Source organism: Merops nubicus, unplaced genomic scaffold (genome assembly GCF_000691845.1).
Source record: "Merops nubicus isolate BGI_N331 unplaced genomic scaffold, ASM69184v1 scaffold42146, whole genome shotgun sequence".
Lineage (NCBI taxonomy): Eukaryota > Metazoa > Chordata > Aves > Coraciiformes > Meropidae > Merops > Merops nubicus.
In genome coordinates this window covers 375-19,136 of record NW_008613772.1, presented here as the reverse complement: position 1 = coordinate 19,136, position 18,762 = coordinate 375, and the positions used below count along the sequence as shown (strand labels likewise).

Sequence of the window (18,762 nt, the reverse complement as noted above, 5' to 3'; positions counted from 1 at the left end):
GGTGGTCACCCCGCCGGCCCCAGGAGGGCTGGCCCAAAAGCCACTGCCACTCGCACTGGACATCCAGCTGTGGGATCAGGGCTGGGCCAGCAACAGCAACATCCCACTGCTGCACCCCGGCACGTGAGCAGCACACGGGCAGGGAGGAGTCCCCAGCACCCCCACCCCCTAAGCCACCAGCACGCCCAGAAGGTTTGAGCACAACTTCAGCTGGGTACTTACTTTTTCCACCTCGTCGCTCCAGAGCTGCAGGGGCCACAGAGCAACAGGAGAGGAGATCAGTGTTGGAGACGTCGAGAAGCGCTCGGCACTCACACCAACGGGCAAGGACGTGCCGTGGACACAGCAGGCCAACTCCAGGGACAGGCCAGCCCTTCACCCAGCAGCAGCTGCCAGGTCCGTGCCCCTTGCCCTCAGTCCTGCACCCCTGAGCTCTGTTTCACAGTGGGAGAGCGAGCCCCTGGCACCAGAGCCAGCTGCACTCCAGCTCTGCTCCCTGCCGTGGCCGTTCCGGCAACGGTGTTCAGCGGGCTCCAGGAAGAAAAGGATTAAGCAGCAGAGTCCTCCAAGCAGCAAGAGTTACTTTGCTGAACCCTGCAGAGGCTGGTGTTTAAGGACAGCCCTTCTTTTAGGGTGGTGGAGAGGTAAGGATGCTGCTTGAGCCCACAAATAGGGCCTGGGAGCTGCTGTGAGCTCAAGCCAGTGCTCCTCACCCACTGCTCCAGAGAGCTCAGGTTAATGGGATCATAATCCAGCCAGTCTGTGCTACCAAGGAGCACATTTAGCTACAGAAAGGAGGCAGCAATGGGTGGATGCTGCCTTTGAACCAGGTAGAACATCATGCTACTCCTTCCTGCTGTCCTCACCCACAGGGGCATATCTGGGGCAGCACGACACTGCCAGCTGCTTGCTGGGATCTGGCTCCAGGACATGAAACAATCGACAACAAAAATCATGCACAGCAATGGGAGAGGGAGAGAAGAGGTAGAAAAACACATTGATCCTTTCCAGAGGTCCTCTGCTTGGCTTCTCCTTAGCAGACAACTTCTCCCTCAGCACTGGCAACATCCAAATCACCCTGGGTCAACTGGGAACCCACCAGCCTACCAGCAACACCCCACATGAGTGGGGCCAGGGGAGATGGCCTCTGAGGACCTCAGCTTCACCCTCTGATGTCACCTTTGCCCACCAGAAAAGTTCACCACAGCATGGCTGGCTTTGCCCTGCAAGCACCTGGGAGCTGGGTGGTGTCAGAGAGAGAACAGATTGGGTGTAGACCCAGGGGCTCCCAGCTGAGCCTTGTTGAGGTTTGCTCACCAGCAGCCACCCTCAGGTGGGCTGTGGGAGCTCCAGGGGCAGAGGCAGCCTCACCAGCCTATAAAAGGAGCACCTGCAGGAGCTGCCTGCCCTGGTGATGGGCTGGAGCAGGAGGGTGTATGCCAGGCTCCTTGGCTTGCTGCCTGCTCCTGTTGTGACTCCTGGCTCCTGGCCTGCTCAGCTCCTGCTCCACCATACGTAGCCTGATGGGCATCTCTTCTTACATGAGTGCTGTTGATATAGCTGGTTGGTGCACTGAGGCTGAGTGTTTTCTCTGCTATTTAGGTTGATATTTTGTTACTGGGAGTCAGAAAGTGGTTTAAGGAAGACCTGGGCAATTTCAGCCATGCCTGGGGACACAAGTCCCTTCCCCTTCTCAGTCTAAGAGCTCCTACTCTGGAAGGCAGGTGGTGGGAAGATCCTCATAGGCAGGTCCTAGCCTGAACTGCTGCTCTGGAACAAGACCTCTGTCAGCACACCCTCATGTTTCTGGAGCAAGGTGTACCCCAGGGGCAATAGGAAGCTCTTACTCTGGCCACAGGTCCTTCTACATAGATGCTGCAGACAGTGCTTTGGCCATTTTGGGCCCATTTGATCATTGCAGTACCCACTGAATCTGTAGCCAGGTTTGTCTCTCTTCTGTTGGCCTTGCTCTGGGGCAGTCCAGCTCTGCCCAGATCTACCCCTGGGCTAAGGCACTCTGAAGTTCTAGGCAAAATGTTTCAGACAGCTCAGGGAACAGAAAAAGCCATGATCTGCACCTGGCTTCCTCCACCCCAGCTCAAGCCAGAGGAACCCTCTTTAAGGTGCTCAAAATGTTTTTCTTGGAACCATTCCTAGGAGTACAGCACAAGTGGCAGGGTCTGAGAGAAAGGGATATTTAGGCTTACACGGCCCACGTACACCTTCTTACACAAAAACAAAAGGTCAGTGTGGGAGAGAGGAGAAAGGGCTCCTCAGCCTCCAACGAAACAAGGGAGGTGGATCTAATTCCATCTAAGCCCTCCTGTTATGGAAGGGGAAAAAATAAAAGCATTGTTTTATCCACCTCTCCAAAAACCAAAACCACAACATTTGGAATCCAAATGGGAGCCCTGCTGAGGGCATATGGTCCAGGAGAGAGCTGACCTGTTTGCTCACCTGTAAGACAAAGTTACCTGGGCACAAGCAATAGTCTCAGGAAGGCGCAGAGCTGAGCAGCACGGGGAGCAGCAGCCCCTGCTCCGTGCTCTCAGCACACACTAAGAGTACAGTGGCACAAGGGTCTGGCCTGGAAGAGAAGCAGAGGAAGAGGATGAAGAGCTCCTACCTTGCTGCAGCGCCTGACCCCTTGGGATGATGGATGCTGGGATTAGAGAGCTTGGTGCAGAGCAGTCCTGCCTGCAGGGAGCTGGGGAGCAGTCTGGGCTCAGCCTCTGCTCATTAGAGATGCTAATTGTTACTGGAGTCACCCCTGCTAGTGCAGCTGGGCTGTGGGTGGCACTTCAAGCACCACCTGCAGCCTCTGACAAAGGTGGCCTTGGGAGGCAGGATGACCACTGCTGGTAGGCCAACGGGTTTCCTACAGGCACTCTTGGTAGGAGGCTCTTCTATGCAACCATCAAACATGACTAAATGCTCGAGATCAGCACTGGCTGCTTACCTAGAGCAAGTCTGCCTCCTGGAGCCCTGCTCTGTCTGATGCCATCTCCACTGCTGTCAGAGCTTGTCCAGCAGAGCTCTGAAGAGGGACCACTGAACCAGGCAGAGATGTGCCAGGGCAGACACCCGTAGCTAAACTCCCCCCAGATCTATTTCTCTTGTCTTGTTACTGGACTTTGCATCTGCTCCCCAGACCAGCTTTGCAATACAGCAGAAGCAGATCAGTTTGGGGATGAGTAGACATGTTCAACTGAGCTTCTGGGCACCCTGCAAGATGCCAATGTGCATTATACAAGCACTTGCCTTCAGGTTTGCTTTAGAAAGGCTGGGGGAATAATCATGACACTCTGGTCTAGTTAGAGCTGTTCAGAGGCAGGGAAAGCCCAGCTTCCCTCCTCTGATTCTCCTAGCATCAGTCTTAGTCCATTACTGTGCTGCCCTTGGAGCAGACCTTTCCCAGGGAGAAGCCAGAGCCCCAGGCTCACTGCTTGTTGCTGCACTAGGAGAGATGGAAACTGAGCAACTCCTACAGCATCACCAGGATCAGCTTCTTCCTAAGGAGTCTCATCTCCAGACCTGTTACCTATGGAAACAGTTCTCTAGTTATTGTGCAAAGCTATTTCTGATCCCAGCATCACTCTCCAAGAAGGTCAGGAAAGATCCCCTGGGAACTAACACTGATGCTACCAGCTCAGACATACCTCTTTCTCCAGATGGGTTTCCTGTTAACCAAATCCAACTTGTTTCCATGATCTTTTTTGTTTGCTAGGAGGCTGGGCTGTCCTTTTTCATGTCTACCGATCCCACTCCTCAGCCCTTCCACTCCCAGATTATTCTATTAACAGGCATCAGTGTTGTTCTGAATGCTATTTAGGAAGCAAGATGACCAGTTTTCAACATTTTAACGAGAAATGTGACATTGTGCAATGGGGAGCCATGAATGCAGCATGGAAGGTCTATTGCTTGACCACAGCCACTCAGTGCAACACAGCAGAGATCCAGCGGGCTCTTGACCCACACCCAGCACCTCTGAGTACATAACAGCTGCCAGCAGACAGGCCCTGAGATGAAAAGGGGAAAAAAATGACCTCTATTTGCAGAACAGAAAAGCCTGCACAGTCAGCCTAGTGCATTACTGACAATGGGTGGCAGAAATCCCTCCACCTTTGCTTCTCTTCGCCCCTGAGCACTGACACCACAGTATCGATCAGGCAGTCATGCCTGTGATGTTGCCAGTGTACAGCTGGAACCATCCAGGAAGGCTAATCTTTGAGGTTTTTTTCCCTTTCAATTGCTCCACTAGCAATAGAAAACCATCAGAAGATTCCCCCTGGAAATGTGGAAAAGGATTGGCAGGGAAGCAAACCAAGCGGCAGAAGAGCCAGACCCTGACCGCACACCCCACAGGGGCAATCTGCATCCTTCAGGTTGAGTCAGAGGAACCCCGGGCAGCCCATGTCACATTAAAATGTTGAAAACAGCAGAGCAGTAGGTCTAAGTCAGGTGGAGAGAGGGGCAGGAAGAGGTTGGAGAGGCAACATCTAGGGGGAAGCAATCTTACCGCTGAGGCGCTGGCGGAGAGAACGTAATTACGAGGTCTAGTCTCCTGAAAGTCAGGCACAGCCTAGTGGGGAACAGAGGTCAGGTACCAGTCACGCAGGAGAGGGGACACCAGTCACTCGGGCAGGGGGTGGAGGAAGGGACTAGTGGTTTTCTCCTGTCTGCTGGGAGCTCGGTTCAGACCCTCACGGGGTGGCAGGAGGGAGGTCTCCCAGCGGGCTGGGTGGTGGTGTGTGGAAGCTCTCCCTCAGTGGGGGCCAGGCTTGTGCCAGAGGAGGTGGCCTGGCTCCTGCAGTCACAGCAGGTATTTCTAGGGTTGGAGACTCTGCCTGTACTTACAGCTACCTGCTCGTACAGCTGCCAGCTGGGGTGGAGAACAGACAGCACAATCTCAAATGTGTTTCTCATCCCCTTGCAGCCAGCAGGTTGCTCGTGTCCTGTTGGCTCAGTCCAGTGAGCAGGACCTTCTTTCCCCTTGCTTCCCACCTACAGTCCTAGAAGTGTCCCTGTACAGGGCCTTGTCCTTTAAGTGGCCATGTTTACTAGCATCAGAGCAGCATTCCCACAGTGTCTTTTAAAGGAAGGCATCTATTTCTTGCTCTCAGCAAGCCTCTGGGCATATTTCCTCTTAACAGACTCACATCTCCTATTTTCAGGAAGGGTCATGGCTTAGCCAAAGGAGATCCATTCCAAAGCTTTGCTGTTGCCAAAGGTAGTGTCTGAGGTTTCATCCTGGAGGTTGGAAAACTTCCAAGCCACCTTCTCCATAGCTAAACCTCTGCCCTGGGGCACGAAGACTTATGCACTCTGGAAGTTTTCCTCAGTAACCATCACACTCCTTGTCTCTATTCAGCTAAACTAAGATTAGGCCTCCTCCTAGGGTGGCCTTTGGCTGTAGCACCACCAAAAGATAAGCCAACAAGGTAGCTGACATCAGGACCATCGTACTGGTGCAACGGACCAGGGCATCCTCCTGTGCAGCAGGTTGGTGTGCAAGGCTGGCACACAGCCCAGCTGGAACCCAGCTATGCTCTTAATCCTCTCAGACTCCACTTTTTCTCTCCCAGTTTAATCCCCTTGGAGCTCTACGTGTACGTGCTGACCCCGTTTGCTGGGCCCCGAGCAGCCTGCTGGAATGAGTGACCAGTGTGTGGAAGTGCAGTCAGGCAGTCCCCACAAGAAGAGACTTTTTGAAAAACCATCTCAGAGTTTTGGGGATGGCTGGAGGGAGGAATAAGGAGTGATTCCTGTTACAAGTCAAACCTGAATACAGGGAGAAAAATGCACTAGTGAGATTTGAAGCCAGCACAGCAACTAGGCTTGACTCCTCCCTGTGGGGAGAAGAGATGTTTCACACAAACAGCTTCTTAGACTTTTAATAAAGATCAAGAGCAACTGAAGAAACCTCTCCTCCCATTCCCTGGTCTCCAGGCAGTCCCCAAACTAGTCATAGCACATGGGATGAAGGAGGCAAGCTGCTCTTGCACTCCCGTGCGTGGAGAAGTTGTATTTGCAAGCAGTGGTCAAAAGGAACCCGCCCCCCTCCCCCTTCCCTTGTAGGGGAAGAACCGGGCAGAGCCCTGGAGCCTGGAGGACAGAGCAGCACCACAACGAGCTCAACCTGCCTGTCATTGTCTCTGGGCTGCCTCCCTTCCAGGAGAGGGACTTGCCCCCCGAGGGGGTGTTCGGGGAGCCCCTGCCTCTCTTGAGCACTGCTTGCAGGCAGCGGCGATGGAGCCGGGGACATGCTCCCAGGGGCTGCAGGCAGCAGAATGATGCTCCTGTCTGGCTGGAGCACCCTCCCCAGGCAGCCACGGCCCTGCCCACGCTCAGTGCATGCTCCAGGGCCCGTCCCAATGGGACAAGGGAGGTAGGAATTTTCATTTTGAATGGGAAAGAGACAATGAGAGGTGTTAAAGAAAAAAAAACCACAGCACTGTTAGCACGGTCAATACTCACATCTCCCTCACACTGAGCAAATCACAAAGAAACAAAACAAAAAGGTTAGTAAACAAAACAGCATCAACAGGAAGGACAAAGCACAAAGTCTGACGGGAATGCACAAGCCCAGAGACTCCAAAGGCACGTTGTGGGTCTGGGCAGCAGCGCACTCGGGGATCAGGCACGAGACAGAAGCTGTGGGAACACAAGTTTCCACCACAGAGGGGAAGAGCAGCAAGAGAGGGGTGAGCTGGGAGAGCTTGGAGGGAGGGGTGTGACACAGGACTCCAGGCACGTTACAGGGAACGTTGGGGTCTAATGAGGAGTCAACACACCAAGAAGAGCAGAGGCAGAGGTTCTCCCATCAGGGCTGGGAGCTTCCACCTCTGCCTTGTCCTCTAGCAGTGAGGCATCCAGAGCTCTGAGGCCAGGGACCCCACCTTTAAGCTAAGCTGGGTAAGAGATGGGTGCCCACCACAGCAGCTGAGGTTGCTCTTCTGGTGTGTGAGCTCTGTTTTAAAGAAGCAGAGTGGCTGAAACATGGCTTGGGGTGAAAACCCTGGAAACCCCAGACTGGCTCTGCACCCTGCCTGGGGCTCCCCAGCCCTGCAGTTCCAGTAGGAAACCATGTTTTAATTTTCCAGCTACAGGGAAGCCCCTTACCCGAGGGTCTGCGAGCAGGTAAGAGGCCTTGGGATCACCTTCACACAGGAAGCAACATAAAGAGGGTGGAAAAGGAGGAAGCACAGAAGGCATCTGAGCTCCTGTTCCGAACTGAGTTTCAGATAAAGCAATGGCCACCACTGTCCACTTCAAAAGAGGAACTGGGGATCCCTAAGGTTACCTGCAGTGGGTTTAGGTGACTTGACTGATGAGAAGAGTTTTTTTTAAAAGGGCAGCTATCACTTTTATTCACCCAAAGCTTTGCTCAGGGCTTTCCCACACAGCCCTGAGCACTCTGTTGGACCTGCTGATGGAGGCTGCTGAGCTTAGCACAGCTTCCCCATATGGCCCGTGTGCAGTTAGAGCTGGAGAAAAGGGAAAACCCCTGGGAACTGGCCACCCAGGGAGCTGCAGGGCCAGCTGAGCAGATGGCTAGAAAATGGGCTCATGGCAGGGCTCCTAGGCTGGTATCCTTGTATCCCAGTGCATCCCAGAGACTGACCAACAAGGATTCCTGCCTATTCTGATTTGTTAGTTGAGCTCCTGGCCCCAGGCTAGAAGCAGAACTTGGCAAGTCCTTGTGCCAACAGCCAGAGTGCTACAGGATGGCAATCTGCTTCAGCAAGGCCCTCCAGGAAACCAGCAGTGCCCAGCTACATCCCCTCTGCCTCCTGCTCCACGGCCTCGGCCCAGGGAGAGCCCAGCTCCAGGAGGTGCCTCAGGCCCAGGGAGCACCCTGGCCTGACAGGTCTTCTCAAGCACTTGTCCCCATTGCTCAGGCCTGCAGACAGGGACTCTGGCTGACTTACCAGTCCCTTCTGCACTGCTCAGACCCGGGACCTGTGCCAGTTTATTTGCCATGAATTCCCCAAAGCCAGAGAGCAAGACTAGTGTGTAACTAGATAGCACCATGAGTTAAGCAAATAGAGGCTGAAGTAAGGGACTCTTGGTAGCCAGTCTGACTTCAGCCACCCCTTACAGCCTCCCACAGCACTCCTGCCTGGGGAAGACCGAGTTGACCAAATCCTAACTAGTCTGAAGGGCTGGCACTGCTGCAGAGCCCAGTGTGCCTTTCCTGTGCTCCCAGCTCAGCTCTCTCTTGGCTTGTCCAGAGAACCCCAGGGACTCAGCAAGTCCTCGGAAGATGCAGCCTTTGAGTTACCAGCACAAATCATCCAGCAACCACTATGAGACAGAAGCCTGCATCAAGTAGGATTTTGCAGGCTCTGGAATCTCAGAACTATTTGTTTCAGCAACTCTCCCATGTGAGGATGTCTGGGGAACAGGCACGTGGCTCCCGCTCCAAATTCCCTTGTGTACCAGACGAGGAATTCCCCCACCCGTGCCTGCCAGGACACAGCAGGGCAGCCTAATTTTTGTCCCTGTGAGCCAAGCCCTGGGGCCAGAAGGACAGAGAGGGGAAGGAGGGACAAAGTTACCGCTGCTTTTGCCTCGGCAGCCTTGGCTTTCTTCAGCCTGGCTTTGCAGGCATCCAGGTCCAGGCGGCGGTTCTGCAGGATCCTCCTCTCCTTCTGGAGGGGACAGAAAAGGGGTAGGAGCAGCTTAGGAGCTGCTGGGGATGGAAGGGGACGAGGTATCATCTAGGAATCAAATCTATCTCCTTATTAAAATAATGCTAGGGAGAAAGAAGCAGTTGCTCTGTTCATCTTGTTAGTAAGTTTTGGGCCTGGCTGCCAGGGACACAGACTGGAAACAGGGCAGCCAACGGGTGGGTGGTGCCCACTTAGCTGCAGGAGTTGCCTTCCTCACTCACACTAGTTGGCAAAATCCTTCCCTGCTGCAGCAGAAGCCCTGAGCAGGTCTGGGATCGGTACTCCCCTATGCTTGCATTCTTTGAGAGGGGAGGTATGGAGTCCTCCTTTCTCCTAGGGAAGGAAAATGCATTCTAGCACTATTTCCCTCTCCCCCTGCCCTCCTCATCTCTGGTGAGGTGCCCAGCTTCCCCTCCCCTGCTCCCACACTTACAGAGATGGTTCTCCAGTCCCCTTCCAGGAAGTTGCGCAGGGGGGTGAGGAAGTTGATGGAGGCAGAGTGGATGAAGTCCCGTTCTGCTGCACCCAAGCGCCTTTGAGTCTCCCCAACTTTGATCAAGGTCTTCCCTGCAAGAACAGGAGCCTTCAACTCCAGGGCAAACCAGTTAACGTTGCATTGGCTTCAGCCAGCTCACCCAGAGCTACCAGGCTCTGATGCTGGGGGCTGAAGGCACAGGGCACCCTGCCTGGGTGAGGTGACCCTGGCTGTGCCACACCAGCTTCATTCAGTCCTAGCTACAGTCTGCTTCTAGCTTGAGGCCTCAGCTGCTCCCAGTGCAGCTTTGATCTTATCTGCTGAGGCACTTTTTCCACTGATGTCCTTTTACTGCCCCACCTGCTTGCACTGAATTATCTTTGTCTCATAAAACAGAAGCACAGGAACAGAGCAGCAAATTAAAAAGCACCAGAGCATAAAAAAAAGAGAGCTGATGGCTATAGATGCAGTTCCAGCTGTTCTGCCAGTAACAGGACTCACTATTGAACAGCTATTGATCTGGAGAGCAGCAACAAAGCTCATGGCAGAGGCAAGGACAGTTGGGAGTTAAGGTTGTGCTTCTGTGCAGGTTTGCTGCTTAAAAAAGCCCAAAATTCCCCAGGAGAAACTGTTAGAATTTGAGTAGAAAGATGCTCTGTGTGGTCAAGAAGGGACCTGTTGAGGCTTGTAGCCCAGCACCAACCTTCCCAAGTCTGTTTTCCTGTTCTCTTTCTGCTGGAGAAAGGTTTCCACCCTCCACTTGCAGGACACAGTTAAAGGATGGTTCTCCTGTTCTAAAGAAACTGTGCCACTAGATAACACTTTAAGCCACAAATATGCTTAACCTGGATGAAACTAAAGCCATTCACTGCAACTCCATGTTCAGGCCAGTTTAGAAAGCCACATAAATAGCACAGAATAGTTTGTTTGCCCTGTAACCAGTTCCACTAGCCACCCTGGATGCATGTGTCTTTGTTTCTTCCCTAGCTGTGCCAGACCCGAGGGCTGTACTGGGATGGGGAGAGCCCTGCCTCTCTTCCCCCAGCAGGGAGCAGGCTTTGCTGTGGAGGAAGACTTCACTGCCTGCTCCAGGTGGGCTGTTGGCTTCTGTGCTCAAGCTCTGACACACTAGTAGGCAGGTTGCCACGGGGGGAACACACCATCCTGCCCCCCTCAAGAGGCAAATCTTGACCCAAACCAGCAGTGGGGATCGTCTCTTAGGAAGGGATGGATTCTCAGGGCTTTTTAATTAGCCAGGCTGACTTACCATAAGGTGTCCCTGGCCCAAAGTCATTAGCTGCTTCTGTCATGTACTGTGCCAGCAGCTCCCCGTTGGTGACCCGGGAAGGCACCTTCCGGTCAAGCTTCTCATAGAGGAACTCTTCTACTCTGGCACCTGGAATGAGGATGGCACTGCTGATTATGGGACAGAGGATGAAGGAGGGGGCCCTGGAGCTGATATTCAGGGTAGCCCACCCCATGCAGCCCTCGAGAATGCACAGGATAGCAAGCACTAGCCCCAGGAGAAGGTGTCCCTTCCCCAGCCCTCGGGAGCACTGCCAGGCTGTGCAGGGCAGCGGCCAGTCATCTCTCACAGGGAAGGGAGGACAGGCTCTGCAAACACACCTTTCTTCCAAACTCAGTGCAACAGGGCTCTCTGCCAGATGGCATGTCTCTTAACACTGAGCTGCAAGTGGTATTTGTCCTTCAGGGATCAAAAGACAACTTACTAGGGTTTGGCTGTAGCAGAACTTCAGTCTGACGCAAGATCTTCTCTGTCCAGTTCTTTGTGCAGTCTGCCCTGGCCAGAAGGTTTTCAAAGTGGGCATCTAGTTCAGTCTTCTCAGCCTGGCCCAGCTTTTCTTCAGTGAACTGCAGGAGAGAGGTAGCCATTAGGTCTGTTCTACTACAGCAGAATCACAGTGTGCTACAGAGCTATTAAGAGACACTGAGGCTTCTTCTGTCTCATGCATTTATCTCAGAGTAGAGCTAAAAAGCCTTCAAGATGTCATTCATTGTTCCCAGGCCTCTTTCAGGCAAAGAGGGCAAGAGGGAAACAAGCATTGAGCTAAAAACAGAGTTCAGGTTTGAGAGGTGTTTCAGAATAAGTAACTTTTAATAAGGCTGGTACAAAAATACTCCAGTTGTGAGGAATCTAGTTAAATGTGCACATGAATTCCAGTACTTCATGCAGGAAAGCAACAGACATCCTTCACCTCCTAACCTCTTCCTAACCAGCTCTGTCCTGCAAACCCAACAGGCTCAGGAATGCCACTACCACCTCACAAGTCAGGCTTTCTGCTCTTATTAGACATGTGTGCACAACCTCAGTTCTGTTCCAGGGTTGTGAGTGCCCCATCAGTCAGACTGACAGTGTCTGAGTGCTGCCTCCCAGCTCCCCTCCTGCCTTGCTGGCAGTGAGCTGCCAACTCAGCCTTTAAGGAGGCTCAAACTCAGAATTTAAAAATGTTTCCAGCAAGTGATTCTTCCTCTAAGACATGCTCTGAAGCAGGGATACTGAGGGAAACATAACGGTGTCTGGCTTCTCTCAGCACTCAGATTCATACTGGCAGTGGACTCTCCCTCCCTCCAGGAGTCCTTTTAAGTTTAAAATTAGCAGCAGGGAAAAGCAGGTTGTGCAAGTCTTCAGTGTTTTCCTACTGGGCAGTGACATCTGACAAGGTTTGTCAGTCTGGAGGTGCAGTGTCAGATGGCCTGGACACCCCCAGGACTTCCTTGGGAGATTTCTGAGAGAAGAGCCCATTCCCCATCAGCCCATCCCCATTTTCTGCTCCTTCCTCTCAGTGAAGTTGGCCAGCTTCAGGGTATTTTTAAGCACAATATCCTGCTCCTGATAGTGTGATCCAACAAGATGCTGCTTCTAAAAAGACTCCTTTAGACAGCTAAGCCACTTGGGATTCTACAAAGGTTGCAGTTGTCCTTTTAGCCCTTGTTACTGGCTGCAGGTGCCACTGTTATCAGGATCTGGTACTGTACAATACCTGGTACAGTCAGGTGCCAAGAGATTAAAGTCTGGCTAAAACTCTTAGATGAAATACAACTGATTTGACACTTTTACATTCTCCTCTCCCCTTCCCTGCCCCACTGCTCAGCTCTAGATGGGCTGAGATTCCCTCTTCATGAGGTTGTGGTCTGGTCTTGCTTTCTAGCAAGCTCTGTTCTTGTGGGCACCCCCAGGACACCCCAGCTGCGTCCATGTCCAGTACAATGCTGGGAACAAAGTGAGATAAGGAGCAAGCCCAGACCCAGGAAGTTGGCAGAGAGCCTCTGGGAGCCCTGTAACCAGCCCTGCACAAAGGGTACCAGATGTCTGAGATACAGAAGCCCTGCGGGTGTGTTTACACAGTGACCAGTTTGGGCAAGATTCCTGCTAGAGCCAGTCAACTGCTTTGCTGGGTGTCGTGGTGACAGTCAGTCAAGGGCGGGACAGTCAGTCAAGGGCAGGACAGTCAGTCAAGGGCAGGACAGTCACACTCCCTCCTGCAGCCCGGTGGGGACGGGGGAGTCGCAGCCATGTGTGGCCAGGGACTCCTTCCCTAGCCTCTTCCTCAGGACCAGTAGCCCCTGGTTACTGGTGCTGACTTTCAGCCCAGCCCCCCCACAGCCCCCTGGCTACTGCTGGACATGCTAAGAGCAGACTCCAGGTGACCAGGCTCTGTACCAGGGTCTCAGGCTGCCTCTGGGGGCCGCACTCGACTCAGCCGTGCTGAGGTTCTCTTCCTCTGTCGCTGTGGGAAGCCCAGGGCTGTTTTCAGACTCTGCCAGGCTGGGCTGAGTCACTGCCATGCAGCAAACTGGGGCTTCCCAGGTATTTGGCACCAATTCTCGAGTCATCTGTTTAAGAGCTTTCTTAAACAAGCCCAGACTCTTTGATGCAAGCATAACGGTCTCTCGCCAACCCCTTTTCCCAGTCAGCTTTTAAAGATGTCATCTCACTTTCAAGTCCAGCTCTTCTTCCTGCAGTTAGACTCATCCTGCACCAGCATCTGCCCTGGAGCTGTCAAGCCTAAACCCAGTTTCTTATCAGTTGAGTTTATTCAGCTTCTGACAGCATTGCTGCAGTCAGATCACTGCTGGAGCCCTCCAGCATCTCCAAAGTGCTACTGCCAGGCCCTTGAACCACCCCAGCTTTGGGGTCCTCTGCTACACTCACAAGTGGCATCTCCAGGCACCACTGTCCTTCGTGGCTGTTTCCTGCAGCCCACCCCTTCTCCTGGTGCAGTGGAATAACATGGATCATTTGCACAGCACTTGGCCAGGGACCAGCCAGGGCTCAGAAACTCTGGTTCTTATCTCAAGCCCTAAAGCTGTTTGTCTTGCAAGAGGGCTGAGGACACACACCACAGCACTGCAAGCCTGGGGGCTCTGCCAGAAGGGGAGGATGGGCAGCAGTCTTAGTCACAGCCTGTGGCTCCAAAGGGTCAAACTAGAAAACAATCTCTTATTCAGGCTTTCTTTCAGAGTTGGAAAGCAGGGCATGAATGTCATGAAGTGGGTGCAAGGGCATGGGAGGCTGCAGCTGCATTTACCCCTAATTCTCTTAGGGACTCCCTCATCCCTGCCCACAGTTCAGCTCTGCTGCAAAGTCCAGACCCAGGCACAGCCTCCAGCAGCTGGTTCCACTTCACTGAGGGTTGCTGCAGAGGGTGCACCTTTCCTCCCCTGCAGCACACTTCTACCTCCTTGTCTGTGCATGAGGAGGCACTGATCCTGCTCAGCTAGACCTCTAACATGACTTTTTAGATGGATCAGAGAATTCTCCCAACCACTAACTATGGTGAGGCACCGGAACAGGCTGCCCAGGCAGGTGCTGGAGTCACCATCTCTGGAGGGGTTCAGAAGACATGTGGATGTGGCACTTTGGGACATGGTTTAGTGGTCATGGGAGTGTTGGGTTGACAGTTGGACCTGATGATCTTTGAGGTCTTTCCAACCTTAATGGTTCTATGATTCTCTGGTTTATAGCACTATGGAATATGCCATGGGGTGCAGGGGAGAGCAGGACCACCTATGGCAGGAGTAGCTTGCAGTGAGATCAGATGAAGCTTCTCCTGAAAGCACAGCCAGCAGAGGAGATTAGAGGTAAGTTACACTGCTTTATCCTGTGAGCTGGCTCTTTTTCCTGTCTGGTGCAAGTGGAGATCTGAATTTTGAGGTGGTAACAGGTCTCAGCTGCTGATCCCCTGTACACTGGCCCAAGTCAGTGTCCCCAGCAAAAAGCTGGGTAGAACAGCAGTTGAAGTCTGGCTCCTCAAGCACAACTCCCCTGTGAAATATTTCTCTTCCTAGGAATTTGTTTCAGTAACACTTACAGAAACAATTTTTCCTTCCCGTTGAACAGAAATAAGATCTCACTGTAAGGCCAAGAGCTGCAGCAGAACAGAGGAGCTGATCATAGACTCATGTCTCCTGACTGCAAAAAGACAGATTACAACTATTTTGTATCTTGCTGCTCCTGGACTAGAGGCATTGGTGTCTTTTGCAGCACCAACCACTCCAGGCTGCCAGGAATAGGAGTGTTATTTGGTTTTGTCAAGCTGACCTACAGGCACAAAGATCCAGCTGGGGCAGAGAGCAGGCAGGGCACGTCCAACTGCAATGGCTGGGGAGAACCTTCAGCTCCATCCTGCTGTGGCAGAACTACTCCCATTTGGTTTTTAGAACCTGACAGCTGGGTCAGTGGTCCTGATGGAAGCTATTCCAGGATTTGCATCCAGGTCTTGGTGCTGAGAGGCTCCAGGGTGCTGCCCTGCAGCAGCCCCAGCCCAGCCCCGCTCCCGTCCTGGGCCGGCGAGGTGATCAATAATGCAGGGCAGCCTCTCACCCAGGGCCACTCTTGCTCTCCAGGAAGAGCAGAGTCGTGCTGCATTCCAGGGCATCAATAATTCAGCCAAAGGTTGGGTTTCCTCTGGGAGGCTTGGCTGGAACACTAGATGCATTATCAGGGCCCCCGTGGGCAAGCGGGCTGGCCGAGCAGCAGAGCGGCGCTTGGGCGACGGGCCCACAGGCAGCAGGAGTGTGCTGGCCTGAGCTGGGGCAGCTGCCCCCCCTTCCCAGCCTGGGGGAGCCCCCTGCTCCCCGGGAGAGCCGGCAGAGACGCTGCTGGGGTGTCAGGAGGGTGAGCAGGTGGTGCTGAGCTGGACGGGTCCCCTGCTCTACAGCTACGGTCTCCAAAAGGCTGCAGCCCTAGAGACTCGAGGCTGGGTTTTAAAATAGCACACCCATTGTTCCCTTTGCTCAAAGCATTTGCACCTTTCTCCTCTTTAAAGCAAGGGGAAAAAACCCCAGTGCTGCCACTGAGCTATGCCAGCCCCACAGCTGTTTAGCACAATGCAGCACGGGCTGACCTGTGCCTCTTCCTGGCTTGTGTGATTTTTCCATCCCTCTCCCCTCCTGCTGGCCCAGGGCATATGCTGTGAGCTCAGGCAGGGTAGCTGCAGCCCCTTGCAGAGGATCTGGTGGCAGAGTTCAGGCCCTTGGACCACTTGTAGGGTCCCCAGTTTTCCCAGCTGGGCATTACTCACAACTTGCCACCTTAAATCACAAAGATCAAACCAGGAACAGCCTCCTGTACCAGTAGATTTGGGCCAGTAGATTTTTCTGAAGCCTCTGAACAGCTTCCCAATGCCCAGGCTATGGTAACATTTGCTCTTTTGGTGATCAGAGGCACAACAGAATCAATTCAGGCAAATCTACCTCCCACCCTGTACAGGGCTGCATTATGAGGGAAGCCACAGCTACTCAATCAGCATCTAAAAACTACCTGAATCTCAGCAGCTCTGGACCAGATACAGTATGTATGCTTCAAGTGTTTTGTTCACCAGGAGTCAGGAAAAGCCAGGCTGGGAGCCAAGGGAAACTGTGCTAGAGGACAGAAGGAAGCCATTAACAGGATAGCTTGGTTAACTCATGGGCAAGGCATTTAGGAGGAAAATACTGCCCTCCTGGACTCATGGGTGTGTTTCAAATGGACACATGCTCTGTCCCATACCTCTTGCCTTCAAAGTCCTTTCTTAAAGTCATCTCCCATTCTCTTGACTTTTAAGGTGTCCAGCAGCCAAGGTATAAACCCTAGTAAGATGAGCAGGTCTGTTTTAGCTATTAAAGATAAAAATCTATTTTATCACCAGAGCTCAGGGAGACTGGGGACTCTGTCTTTCTTCAGGAGTTTCTAGGTAGAATAAGTCAACCTCTAGCTGCCAGTAGTAACTAAATTAGCAGTGGGATAAGCACTCCAAAGCTGTACTCACGCTTGGGCCATTTCACCCAGAGCCAGTTTACATCAGAAATAATAAAAGACAGACACCTACAATTATTTCCAGACATCCCTGAGAGAGCCTGGCTTGCAGCCTGTCTAGAACAGAGACATCCAGAGTGTTACCTTTGGAAGGAGAGATGCCAGTTCCATAGGGAAGCTGGAGCTGTTAGCAGAGCTTCCTCTGCAGAGGTGTGGGATCAGACCCACTAACTGGTAACTGGAAGGTGCAGCTGATGAAACAGAAAGGCCACCTTCTTCAGTGAAGATGGAGTGAAGGACCTGTTTGAAGTGTGTCTGCAGGAGCCACAGCTGAGGGGCCACGTGCTGCAGCCCCTCTGAGGACAGTAACTGGGCTGCTGTGACTGGTAACACAAGCCTCAGTGCAGTGTGTCCTCCAGGAGCTGCTGAATCCTACAGAAGCTCCATATCCTCACAGCTGCCCAAGCCTAGAAGCTTGTTCCCCACTCCCAGGGTAGCAGAGCTGACCACCACCTTCCTACCCCAGCTTCTGTTGCCTGCTTTGCTTTTCTGGAGGAGCTCCTGAGCGATGCCAGGAAGCCCCCAGGACACTGCCTGGTCAGGGAGCTGCACACACGAGCCTGGTAAGAGTCACTGCTCACACAGCTTTGGGGAGATGCTACACAGCTTCTTCATCACAGCCACCCCTGTCCTGCTGCTGCTGGAGATGGGGACAGAACTGCCCACCCCAGAGACATGAACCCTCCCAGATGCCAAGCTGCTCCTCAGGTAGGAGCCCTGACAACTGGTGCCTGAGCTGGGAAGAGCCATGTAAAGGTGGAAGCAGGTTTTGAGTTGTTTGGGTATTTTTGTCATGCCTAGTCCAAAATCCTTCATCCAGCACCTGCTTAAGGCTGTATTTGACAGGTTTCAAACCAGGACTGCTCCTGCCCTAAGCCTCATGGAAGCCACCCCAGAGGCAGTGTACTGACCACGCTCTGTCTCCTCTCAGGCTGGTGGAGCAGTGCTACAGCCCTTCTTCCAGGCTGAATTAAGCTCTCCCATGTTGGCCAGACAGCAACAGCTAATGCTGTCTGAGTGGCACAGCACATAGTGGTCAGCCCATTTATCTCCCAGTTGCTGCAGTTCCAGTAAAACATCACTTTGTTAAATGCCTGGAGCTGAAGAAAGCATCTCCAATGCTACAGAAAACTGAGCTTGTTCTAGGCAGGTCTTACTGCCCTCCTAGAAGATCTGCTGTGCTCAGGAGTGCCACAAACCCAATCCTTACTGCCAAGAGCAGGTCCAGACTGTCACTGTGGCTCTGGTGGACAGGTCAGTGTTTGCCCACACTCTGTGGGACAGCCCAACGAGGCCAAATTCCTGCAGCAGTTACATTTCAGAAAGTGGGTTTCAGCCTCAGCCATGTCTCCTCTCCTTACACAAACACCTGCATGCTGTCCACAAGTACCAGTGCCCATTTTGTTCCAAGAAATTACTACTGTAATTAGGCATATGAATATTCATCTACAAGATTATGTGGAGTAGGTGTAGCAGGCAGAAGCCACTATTTATAAACGCCTCCTTGCTCCAGAGTCCCTGTGTGCAGACACTGTTCCCATGCCTGTCTCCTTCCTACGCCTTGAAGCTAAAAACCACTTATCAGAGACTTACAATAAGGCTTCTAAACATAAGATTTCTTTACAGCATATCTTCCTTTCTTCTGCTACCAAGGTCGTTTGCATGAGAACAGCATCTTTAAGCTTTCCATCTGCTCATATTTTTGCACCTGTAGTTAATATTTCTCTTTTTCACAACATATGACTCATTGGCACGGTTACAGGAGGTGATGTCTGTTTACAGGAGACCAGTTCCTAAAAGAGCCAGGATTACTCCACTGCACAGAAGGCTTGGAACAAGACAGCACTGCTCTGTTTGCTTATTAACCCCCACACAATAGGTAGAAGCAGCCCAGTCCAGCCCAGAGCCACCGGCCAGACTTCAGTTCTCAGGCAGGATCCCAATCAACTACAACTTGCCTCTCTCCTCTCGTGCCCAACTCTCCTCTTGTGCCCAACCTGCAGTGTTCCAGTTCTGCTCCAGAAACACACTCAGCTGCCACATCTCACCACCTGCTGCACATTTTGCTCCTCGTGGGGAGCCAAATTTCTGCACTCCACAGCTCCAGGGGCTCACTGCATCCCTGAGCACCTCCCCATCTCCAGTTTGTTAGGGATGGTCCTGATGCCATGTTAGGCTACCGAGGCACTACTTGCTCAGTCTCAGCAGCTCCTTCTCATTTCTTTAACAGGGCTGTTTTTGGTCAGGGCCTGGGAGCTGCTGCTGCTGCTGGACCTCCTGAGGGACCGAAGCGC

General features: G+C 52.8%; 1 protein-coding gene across 1 annotated transcript in view; it reads right to left on the bottom strand.

Annotated features, from left to right (window-relative positions):
* SH3GLB2 (SH3-domain GRB2-like endophilin B2) overlaps positions 1-11,022 on the bottom strand; it is a gene marked incomplete at its 5' end in the record, with an annotated part of 16,347 nt that extends 5,325 nt beyond the window's left edge. Inside the window, 7 exons of the mRNA XM_008941988.1 lie at positions 203-246; positions 4,520-4,582; positions 6,478-6,489; positions 8,562-8,654; positions 9,109-9,242; positions 10,418-10,546; positions 10,881-11,022. Of these exons, the coding sequence (XP_008940236.1) occupies positions 203-246; positions 4,520-4,582; positions 6,478-6,489; positions 8,562-8,654; positions 9,109-9,242; positions 10,418-10,546; positions 10,881-11,022 (617 nt within the window). The remainder of the gene's footprint in view (positions 1-202; positions 247-4,519; positions 4,583-6,477; positions 6,490-8,561; positions 8,655-9,108; positions 9,243-10,417; positions 10,547-10,880) is intronic.
* Between the last annotated feature and the right edge of the window lie 7,740 nt (positions 11,023-18,762).